The 12,103-nt window shown below is 47.4% G+C and overlaps 1 protein-coding gene across 1 annotated transcript in view; it reads right to left on the bottom strand.

The window, feature by feature from the left end:
• LOC137518156 (macrophage mannose receptor 1-like) overlaps positions 1-12,103 on the bottom strand; it is a 335,787-nt gene that overhangs the window by 219,440 nt on the left and 104,244 nt on the right. The window contains exon 13 of the mRNA XM_068235568.1: positions 11,145-11,272. Coding sequence (XP_068091669.1) covers positions 11,145-11,272 — 128 coding nt within the window. The remainder of the gene's footprint in view (positions 1-11,144; positions 11,273-12,103) is intronic.

Genomic DNA, 12,103 nt, shown 5'->3' with positions numbered 1-12,103 from the left:
TTTGTGTTTCCACTGCCAGGGAGCACATACAATGGCGCTTCCAACATGCGTGCGCCCACCAGCTATTTGTTACGCTCAAAAATAGCTGCATTTCTTTAAAAAAAAAATTGAAAAGAGAAATACGTGAAGAAGAAGAAGACGATATTGAAAAAGAAGGAGAAGGAGAAGATGAAGATGAAGAAGAAGATGAAGAAGAAGATGAAGAAGATGATGAAGAAGAAGATGAAAAAGAAGAAGAAGATGAAGAAGATGAAGAAGATGAAGAAGAAGAAGATGAAGATGAAGAAGAAGAAGATGAAGAAGAAGAAGATGAAGAAGAAGAAGATGAAGAAGATGAAGAAGAAGAAGAAGAAGAAGAAGAAGAAGAAGAAGATGAAGAAGAAGAAGAAGAAGATGAAGAAGAAGAAGAAGATGAAGAAGAAGAAGATGAAGAAGATGAAGATGAAGAAGAAGAAGAAGATGAAGAAGAAGAAGAAGAAGATGAAGATGAAGAAGAAGAAGATGAAGAAGAAGAAGAAGAAGATGATGAAGAAGAAGAAGAAGAAGAAGATGATGAAGAAGAAGAAGAAGAAGAAGAAGATGAAGAAGAAGAAGAAGAAGAAGATGAAGAAGAAGAAGAAGAAGAAGACAATATAGAAGAAGAAGAAGAAGATATAGAAGAAGAAGATCTAGAAGAAGAAGAAGAAAGATAAAGAAGAAGAAGAACAAGTATATACAGTAACACTACTGAACAAAATTAAGGACACAACTTCTCTTTCCACATTTTTTTTTAAAGGAACATCCCCACATAATCACTTGCTGTTGTTACTTGGAAAAAAAGATGTTTCTTGCATCATTCACCCTCAAAACAAGTGTTGGAAGCTATTTAAGGCCAATTCGAATAGTCAGCTCGAATAGTGAGCTCGAATACCGACTCGAATAGTGAGCTCGAAGTCCGAGGTCGAATCGAATAGTAAAAATTATTCGACTCGAATATTCGACTGACCTCGAATAATTTACTATTCGAATTCGACCAAACTCGAATTTTAAAAAGGGGTATTTGAGCATCACTACTACACATACAAATCATTATATCATAAGTTTATTTTCACTTCAGATTCCCTTTAATAGCAACATTACTTGCATGACTTATAGCGAATGCCAGTCATGTGATGTGCAAGAGTTCTGGGGCTGTGTTTACAGCACGTGATCTAGATTTCTCATGAACTAAATAAAACTATGGTTCCCTGTCAACCACTTCCGCAACCAGATTAAATTGTGGCGTCGATATGGGGATGACGTCCTTGTAGGCTGGGATGGTGACAATGTGGAGTTTTCAAAATTTATGGAGTGGATTAATTCCAACCACATTAATATGATCTTTACCTCACACTTTGGTGACAGGGAGGTTGAGTACCTGGACCGAAAGGTGGTGATTGAGGATCAGGTGGTGACCACCAAAGGTTATAGGAAGGAAACCACCACTAATAGCTTGCTCCACTTTGCTAGTTACCATCCCAGACATGTCAATGACGCCATCCCGTATGGACAATTTCTGCGTCTCAAGAGGAATAATAAGATTGAAACAGATTTTGAGGATCAGGCAGTTGAATTATGTGAGTGCCTTTTGAATAGAGGGTATAAGGTGGAATCAGTACATAAAGCCCTAGATAGAACTCGTGAGGTCCCAAGGGAACAACTACTCGTCAGGAGAAGTCGGATACGATGGAAAGGTAATCAATGTAATTTTGTATTCGATTACTCTCCACTCTCTGAAAAGATCAGGCAGGCGGTCCATAATCAATGGTGAATCCTTAGGCTGGATAAACATCTGAAGGATCTAACCACTTCACCCCCAAGGGTCAGCTTTAGGAGGAGTAAGACAATTAGGAGAATATTAGTACATAGTGACATTAGAAGGAGGGAGGATGAATCTGGGAATTGGTTGTCAAAGAAAAAATGGGAAGGAAACTATGGGTGTGGGCACTGTAGTGCCTGCCGCTTTATTAAAAAGGGTAAGGTAGTGCAGATTGGCCCTATCACCTGGAAAATCAGGGAATTCATCAACTGTCGTACACGATTTGTCGTTTACGGTGTGTGGTGTCCCTGTGGTCGCTACTACATTGGTAGGACAGTTCAGCCACTGAAGGAGAGATTTCTTCACATAAAAGATCAATCAAAAACGGTGTAGGTGCTACCCGATTGATAGAGCATGTGAATGAGACCCATTCGGGTAACGCTGATTGTCTCTCCTTCGCTGGTCTGGAAGTTGTACAATGCGACCACAAGGGGGATTGAGAGATGACAGACTCTCTAAAAGGGAAGCGTGTATGATATATCATACTGAGGCTCTGGGGAATCTGGGTTTTAATGAGAGGGATGAGGCTAACGCTTTTTTTAGTTAAGTCCATAGTAGGAATTTAGCATATACTACACTGCCACCTATGCTCCTGATCTTGTATTGACCTCCCTGATCCTGCCCTGTGAGAGAGAGGTGGGAGAGGGGGAGGGGTTACCTGCTTATAGGTGGGGTAGGAAGTAAAGGTGTCAGGCCCCACGTGTCCTGAAGAGGCGTGAAACTCACGTGAAACAGCTGTAAAGACAGTAGGGGCAATCTGCTGTATCTGTTGCTTTGTGGCTTAAAGAGGAACTCCAGTGAACATTTTAGTGTTGGCAGGTGATGTAGCTGCTGCATGGTTTTTGGCAGTTGGAAACAGCTGTAAACAGCTATTTTCCACAATGCAAAAAGGTTCACAGGCAGGAAACTGCCACAAGTTCAAACTTTTCTTGTGGGAGGGGTTTCTTGTGGGAGGGGTTTCACCACAATATCAGTCATACAGCACCCCCTGATGGTCTGTTTGTGAAAAGGAATAGATTTCTCATGTAAAACAGGGAATCTTGTGGGAGGGCTTTTACCACAATATCAGTCATACAGCGCCCCCTGATAGTCTGTTTGTGAAAAGGAATAGATTTCTCATGTAAAAGGGGGTATCTTGTGGGAAGAGTTTCACCACAATATCAGTCATACAGCGCCCCCCTGATGGTCTGTTTGTGAAAAGGAATAGATTTCTCATGTAAAAGGGGGTATCTTGTGGGAGGAGTTTCACCACAATATCAGTCATACAGCGCCCCCTGATGGTCTGTTTGTGAAAAGGAATAGATTTCTCATGTAAAAGGGGGTATCAGCTACTGATTGGGATAAAGTTCAATTTTTGGTCGGAGTTTCTCTTTAAATAAAAAGAGGATTTCCTGTGCAGTGCCGGAGTCCGTGCTTTTCTTTTAAAGGATACCACAACCGAATGGTTGTGGTAAAATTGATTGCTGCACTGTGTAGGGGGTGATGAGCGCATACCTGCATTTCCTCCCGCCCCCTCCGTCTGCCGTTGTTCATGATCTATACACTCCGGTGTGCGGCGACTTGCTTGACCTCTGCCCCAGACATACTGCGCCCTGTGTGCGCAGTATGTTCTTCCCCCTTCGCTTCTGGGCGGCGCATAGTGCCAGGCTCAGAAGCACGCTGTCCCCTTTTTGCTGCGTGTGCGCTCCATTACACCGAGCGTCACATGATTAGCATGTGACGCTCGGTGTAATGGAGCGCACACGCAGCAAAAAGGTGACAGCGTGCTTCTGAGCCTGGCACTATGCGCCGCCCAGAAGCGAAGGGGGAAGGACATACTGCGCACACAGGGCGCAGTATGTCCGGGGCAGAGGTCAAGCAAGTCGCCGCACACCGGAGTGTATAGAGCATGAACGGCGGCAGACGGAGGGAGGCGGGAGGAAATGCAGGTATGCGCTCATCACCCCCTACACAGTGCAGCAATCAATTTTACCACAACCATTCGGTTGTGGTATCCCTTAAGATACATTAAATGAAACTATGGCCCATATGCAATTAACTTTTTCTCCTGAGTTTTCTTCTAAGTGATATTCTCTAACTTGTCAATAAAATGCCTTTTAAATCACCAGCAAACCAGAAAATACATGTAGTTTTGACTTTTCTACCTACTTTTTGGTACTTTTTCATTGGCAAAGTGCTGAAAACTTCAGGTAGCCATACATCATCAGGCGACATGGCGGCTGATCGACCATCCAATTTATTTATTATTATCAAATCGGATGAAAAACAGTGCCGACAGGTGCATGCCCGATCAATGAGGGTGAAATTGGTTGCAGTAATCAGATGGACATGCTGCAAGATGTAGGGCTGACTTGCGATATCAGGTGCACTGCAGTAACGACAAGCGATATTGGGACGAGTGATGAACGCGTCAAAATCCCAGATGCTGTCCCCCCTAATGTGTAATGTGCCAACCCCCCCTCCCCCACAGTCCCCAGTGCACTACACATTACTTGTCCATGGCCACCACTTGTCTTGCTCTGCCTCCGGGCTGGCTCCATCCTCCATCCATACACACTCCCACGTTGCTCCGGCAACCATGAGGAGCGCATGTATGGATGAAGGACAGCGCCTGGAGCCAGCAGAAGACAAGTGGCAGCCACAGATAGGTAATGTATACTGCACTGGGCACCAAGTGGCACATTACACATTGGAGGGAACAGCGTCGGCTTGGCGGTGAATGCGGGGTCACAAGGCCTATTCCAGATCAATTTCAGTATGAAATTGATCAGAAATCAGCATTCGGAGTATGGGCAACCGACAGATCTCTCTCTAATTAGATGAAGTGCCGCTGTAGTCAGAGAGGATGCAGGACTGCACATTCCCATGAAGCTCCCTTCGCCGGAAGCACAGTGGGGGGACGTGTACGACCGTGCCACGCATGGGCGTCGCTAGGGGCTTTGGTTTGGGGCACCGCCCACAAATCAACGCCCACTGCACCCCCGTTGTCAGGGCACAGAGTTGCTGATGCAAGTACCCCGAATGCTCAGCAGGGAGCAGAGGCACCTTGGTACAAAATGCTGCAGAAGGCTGCGGGGAGGAGAGCCTGACTTCTATCCTCTCTCCCTCACCTCGGGGCTACCCTCCTCTCATGCCTTTAAAAGCGCGGCGCAAGATACAGCTACAGGGACTGGTCTCCAGCAGACGCTAGAGCTCCAGGTCCACACTGTCTCCTCTGCATGCCGCTCACACTACTTCCTGATTCAGCGTGAGCGCATTACAGAGGAGGCAGCGTGGATCTGGAGCACACGCCTGCTGGAGACCGGAGCCTGGGAGGTAAGTGTTCAGTTGTATCTTCCACCAGCGGCGCATGTAACAGCATGTCAGAAAGGGGGCCCCGAGTGAGGGAGGGAGGGCAGAAGTTGGGCTCCCCTCCATGCCCTCCTCAGCCCTCAGCCATACCTCCCAACTTTTTGAGATGAGAAAAAAGGACACTTAAAGCCACGCCCCTGCCACACCCCTGGCCACGCCCTCACCACGCCTCTAGTCATGCACACCATAAAGATTTCATATGAAAATATGTTGTTTTATAATTCAAACCACACTGGTCCTTTCTATCCTGGTTCATTTTCCTTCATAGTAACATTTTAAAATTAGTAATATATCAATTTAAAGGTTGGGAATAAAGTTTAGAGTCAAGCAAACACATTTTAGTATAGAAATATATATATATTTACATAGAAAGAGGAACAATGTCCTGAAAGAGGGACAAATGAGGGTGAAAGAGGGACAGAGGGACAGGGCTCCCAAAAAGGGACTGTCCCTCCGAAAAAGGGACAGTTGGGAGCTATGCTCAGCCCCAACACTTTGGCCCAGGTGGCCATTTACTGCACACCTCCCCACCAGCTGGTAGACACCTACCCTCCCAACAGCCCACCTGTATAGCACACCTACCCACCCACCCTCCATCTCTCCAGCCTAGCACACCCTCTCTCCCTCCAGCGTAGCACACCCTCCCTCCATCCATCCATCCATCCCTCCCTCCATCCATCCATCCCTCCCTCCAGCCTAGCACACCCACCATCCATCCATCCCTCCCTCCAGCGTAGCACACCCACCCTCCATCCATCCTCTATCCATCCAGTGTAGCACACCCACCATCCATCCCTCCAGCGTAGCACACCCACCCTCCATCCATCCATCCATCCATCCATCCAGTGTAGCACACCCACCATCCATCCCTCCAGCGTAGCACACCCACCCTCCATCCATCCTCCATCCATCCATCCATCCCTCCCTCCAGCGTAGCACACCCACCCTCCATCCATCCAGTATAGCACACCCACCATCCATCCCTCCAGCATAGCACACCCACCCTCCATCCATCCTCCATCCCTCCAGTGTAGCACACCCACCATCCATCCCTCCAGCGTAGCACACCCACCCTCCATCCATCCTTCATCCATCCAGTGTAGCACACCCACCATCCATCCCTCCAGCGTAGCACACCCACCCTCCATCCATCCTCCATCCATCCAGTGTAGCACACCCACCATCCATCCCGCCAGCGTAGCACACCCACCTTTCATCCATCCATCCCTCCATCATAGCACACCCACCCTCTATCCCTCCCTCCAGCATAGCACACCCACCCTCCATCCCTCCAGCGTAGCACACCCACTATCCATACCTCCTCCATCCATCCATTCATCCCTCCAACGTAGCACACCCACCCTCCATCCATCCTCCATCCATCCATCCAGTGTAGCACACCCACCATCCATCCCGCCAGCGTAGCACACCCACCTTCCATCCATCCATCCATCCCTCCATCATAGCACACCCACCCTCTATCCCTCCCTCCAGCATAGCACACCCACCCTCCATCCCTCCAGCGTAGCACACCCACTATCCATCCCTCCTCCATCCATCAATTCATCCCTCCAGCGTAGCACACCCACCCTCCATCCCTACAGCGTAGCACACCCACTATCCATCCCTCCAACGTAGCACACCCACCTTCCATCCATCCTCCATCCATCCATCCCTCAAGCATAGCACACCCACCAGGCCACCTGTGTAGCATACACACCCACCAGGCCACCTGTGTAGCATACTCACCCACCCACCAGGCCACCTGTGTAGCATACTCAACCAGCCCCCAACCAACAGGGCATCTGTGTAGCATACCCACCCACCCGGCCACCTGTGTAGCATACCCACCCACCAGGCCACCTGTGTAGCATACCCACCCACCATGCCACCTGTGTAGCATACCCACCCACCCGGCCACCTGTGTAGCATACCCCCTCACCCACCAGGCCACCTGTGTAGCATAAGAACCCACCCACCCATTGTAGCATATCCACACACCAGGCCACCTGTGTAGCATACCCTCCCACCCGGCCACCTGTGTAGCATACCCACCAACCCTCCCTCTCACCAGGCCACCTGTGTAGCATACCCACCCACTAGGCCACCCACCTACCAGGCCACCTTTGTATCATACACACCCACCCACCAGGCCACCTGTGTAGCAAACCCAACCACCTACCAGGCCACCTGTGTAGCATACACACCCACTCACCAGGCCACCTGTGTAGCAAACCCAACCACCCACCAGGCCACCTGTGTAGCATACACACCCACTCACCAGGCCACCTGTGTAGCATACACACGCACTCACCAGGCCACCTGTGTAGCAAACCCAACCACCCACCAGGCCACCTGTGTAGCAAACCCAACCACCCACTCACCAGGCCACCTGTGTAGCATACACACCCACTCACCAGGCCACCTGTGTAGCAAACCCAACCACCCACCAGGCCACCTGTGTAGCAAACCCAACCACCCACCCACCAGGCCAACTGTGTAGCATACACACCCACTCACCAGGCCACCTGTGTAGCATACACACCCACTCACCAGGCCACCTGTGTAGCAAACCCAACCACCCACCAGGCCACCTGTGTAGCAAACCCAACCACCCACTCACCAGGCCACCTGTGTAGCATACACACCCACTCACCAGGCCACCTGTGTAGCAAACCCAACCACCCACCAGGCCACCTGTGTAGCAAACCCAACCACCCACCCACCAGGCCAACTGTGTAGCATACACACCCACTCACCAGGCCACCTGTGTAGCATACACACCCACTCACCAGGCCACCTGTGTAGCAAACCAAACCACCCACCAGGCCACCTGTGTAGCAAACCCAACCACCCACCCACCAGGCCACCTGTGTAGCATACTCACCCACCCACCAGGCCACCTGTGTAGCATAAGGCTACCTGTGTAGCATATGTGTGTTTTGAGGGAAAAACATTGTCTAATTACTTGTAGGGTCACTTTACCTAATGGTTTTGGGAAAAAAACTCAGGGCTCCTGCCATGCCCATTTTTAAAAACGCCCATGGTTTGGCCATGCCCATTTTTCATCGCGCTGCACTCTGCCTTTCTCCTTGGTGCCCCAAGGTGCCTCGGATCTTTTAGCATCCTAGCAACGCCCCTGGTGCCACGGAGGCACAGTACAGCACACCTGGATGAGAGAGAGACTGGGCCGGCCAGCAGAAAATCAGAGCATCCTGGGAGGATGGCGAGGGAGCCCAAGGGGCTGGAGGAAGCCCCAAGAAAGCATAAATGCTTTTATATGTTTTTTCTTGGGTACACTTTAATTCCCTGGTGGTCCAGAGGTGGTCCAGTGGATCCTTTCAACTCACTGGTGGTATAGTGGGTTTTTCAGGGGGTGGTCTAGTCGAGGCATGGTGAGTAATTATCATTCATTTCCCCTAGGTCTGGTGATGAGCAGCCCCCCCTCTGCCTCCTCTCTGATTGGCACCAAGCCTTGAACTGCGGATAAGTACTGGGTCATCAAGCCGGAACCCAACACTAGGGGCAGTGTGATTCTGGATGCTGAGCAGCACGCGATCATACTGATCACATGATCAGGTCCCAATTGTGCCTTTGCAGTAGAGCAGATTGATAGGGCTCGGCAATTTCTGCCTTCGCCCGAAGGAAGAGCGACTACTGCGCCTGCACAGGATTGCGGTAGGTAAATATTGGCCACGCAGCCGCAGTCCTTGTTAGGATTTGTCGAGGGACTTTCAGAGGAGCCAGTGCTGGATTCCCCCAAGCTACAGAGGACAGGGAAGCCATTGGGACCCTCCCGAGGTAAGTATGCCCCAGAGGTTTTTGTCTTTTTTCTTATAGAGTCTCTTTAACAGCAGTCAACCTACATGGGACATTGATGATCGTTAGCTCGTGTTTGGTATAATTGGTTTGTAATACACCTATAATCCTACAAAATCCCTGACTGTGCAAGTGTACCTATAAGAGTTGATGCTGGTTTGAATGCAAAAAGTAGTTACACCAAATATTGATTTGGATATTTCTGAAAGCATACTTTGTTTACAGCATTTTTTCACAACTGCCTAAAACGTTTGCACAGCACTGTATGAACCATAAATTCAAAAACAGGTTCTGTACTTGGATGTTGTTTATAAGCCATACTGTATGTTGTACAAAGTGAAACTTAGATACATGATTTACTTTCGACAACCCTGGATTTTGAAATATAGGGTCTGATTCATCAAGCTGCCTGCTTAGCAGCACAGCTTAATGTGAATGAGCGCCTGCTTTCCCTGCCTTACATAGCAGCGCTCGCTGCTATGTAAGGAGTGTGCTTTCCCTTAGTTACGTGCATTGCTTACATAGCAACGCTCGTAACTTTAACTGAAGGCAGTCCTGTGAAGTATGGTTACCGTGATACTTCACTCGCAGCCGCTATTATGTTAATTTATATAGTTGTAACTATGTAAATTAATATAGTAGTGGCCGCGAGTGAAGTTTTGCGGTAACGATACTTCACAGGACGGCCCACAGTTAAAGAGACACCGAAGCCAGTTTAAAAACCGCATTTTACCTTTTATTTATGTGAGGCATGTTTGCCCTTTTCAAACGCCGCTATCCCACGGCAGAATGAGGGGTCTTTACCCCCCCCCCCAAATCCGCTGGGGCACACTGCGGAGAGCGCTTCCGCAAGAGGCAGAGCTTTCAGCTGCAGCCCTGCCTTTACATGCATCTATCAGCGCGCATCTCCGCCTCCGCCCACCCCTCTCAGTCTTCCTTCACTGAGAGGGGCGAGGGAGAGGCAGAGATCTGTGGCTGATAGACGCGCATGGAGGCAGAGCTGCAGCCAAAAGCTCTGCCTCCATGAGCAGCAAAAGAAAGTTGTGAATTTTGCAGGGGGGATTTTGGGGGTAAAGACCCCTCGTTCTGCTGCGGGATAGTGGCATTTTAGCAGGGGCAAACACGCCTCACATAAATAAATGGTAAAAAGCCGTTTTTAAACTGGCTTCAGTGTTTCTTTAACCACTTGCTGTCCCCTATGACCTTAAAATAAGTCTCTGCACTTCCCTTTCTACAACATCTTAGATAAGACTGTTTTTAGTTTATTTATCTCTGACCTTAGACATCACTACAGAGTTGTAAAATAATGACAGCAAACCCCTCTCCTCCTCACAGGGAATTCAATGGCAGTGTTAATTAGTAAACAAGTGTAAAATATACATTCCAGGAGCAGACAGTAGCAGATTGTATACATTACTTAATTGTTACATCTAATACATTATAAAAACAAATGAACTGTTTGAATAAACATGAGGGATATACAAATAAATTGTGTGGGTTTAATGTACAATAGAACTGTTTACTTTAAAGCTATAATGCATGAAAATCGATAACCTGTGTATTTTTTCACTTTTTCCCTTATTTTCCTTTTAAAATGCCCAGAAAATAAGGTAATTACTAAATTACTGAAAAAAACAATATGCAGATCATTTAGTTAGTTGTGATAATTATTGATAAAGTTATTGCCAAAGTAATCACAGCTGAGCTAAACAAGGAAAATGACCAAGGTAGGGAAGTGGTTAAAGTTACCCACGTTGCTATGTAAGCAATGCGCTTAACTAAGGGAAGGGCAGGGATGTAGGGCAGGGAAAGCGGGCGCTCATTCACCTTAAGCTGTGCTGCTTTAGCAGCGTAGCTTGGTGAATCAGGCTCATAGTATAAGCAATGTTTTGTTGTTGTTGTTTTCAAGGGTTGTTTGTTTGTATGTTTGTTTTCAACTGCTTACAACAGTGTATACAATACTGTTACATGTAACAACAAAAATATGTAATGAAAACAGTACAGCACATTTTGTGCATGAAGACCTTGTTTGCATGCATGAAACTCTAGACGTTTGTAAGTAGGCAGCTGTCTGTACTTCAAATAATCAGGAGACCAGCGTATAATAAATCGTGACATCAAAGAACTCGCTACTCACAACACTGAGGACACTATCTTCTCCTCATCTTCACTGCTGATAATGAGTAAATCACCTCCAATGGCTCGACAAAAGTCTCGGGCTTCATACCAGGTCTTCTTCATTTTGCGATCCTCTTTCATGTAATGCTGGTGGTGACAGGAACAGAATAATATTTAATTTAGAAATCACATGATCACAGTGAATTACAGAGGAACTTTACCAAAAGATAGTAGTAGGGATAAAAAAAACAAATCAATACATTGCAAAGGGAGGAATAAAAAAAATAGAAGATTGATCAAGAAATTATTTATATCCGTCGTGTAATCCCTTCATGTCGTTTGATCCACTGTGGCCCTGCAGGTCATCATCTTTACTATTAGCAGACATGAAAAAAAAGACAGGATCAACTACCATTATCTATAAACACACCCACTAACAATGTGATAGGCTATAAGACATCCCACTGTGGGAGGGGTTGCACCACAATATCAGCCACACAGACCCCATCCGATGATCCATTTGAGAAAAGGTAAAGATTTCTCGTGGGAAACAGAGTGTTGGCTACTGATTGGGATGAAGTCCAATACCGAGGATGAGAACTGCAATAGCAGCCAGCTGAGAAGTATCTAAGGGTTGGTACACATAGGTAGATCTGTGGCTGGTCTTGTAGTCAGTAAGTCAGTCATGCTAATCAGCTTCCTGATGGGAATCAGATGAATGGAAATTTTGACACATGGCTAACAGATCTTCCGCCTGGTCTTCGTTTCCTGTCCATTGTGTCATTCAATTGTATATATATATATATATATATATATATATACATGCAACCAGGGGAGCAGTGGCGCAGCAATAGGAGATGCAGAAGTTGCGACCGCACCAGGGCCCCTGGACCAGAGGGCCCTCCTTCAGCCATATTAATAACTTTTCATTGATGCTATGCTGATAATGAACACCTCTATATGTGCATTGAATACTGG

Source organism: Hyperolius riggenbachi, chromosome 5 (genome assembly GCF_040937935.1).
Source record: "Hyperolius riggenbachi isolate aHypRig1 chromosome 5, aHypRig1.pri, whole genome shotgun sequence".
NCBI classification, from domain to species: domain Eukaryota; kingdom Metazoa; phylum Chordata; class Amphibia; order Anura; family Hyperoliidae; genus Hyperolius; species Hyperolius riggenbachi.
This window is presented reverse-complemented; position numbering and strand designations above follow the sequence as displayed.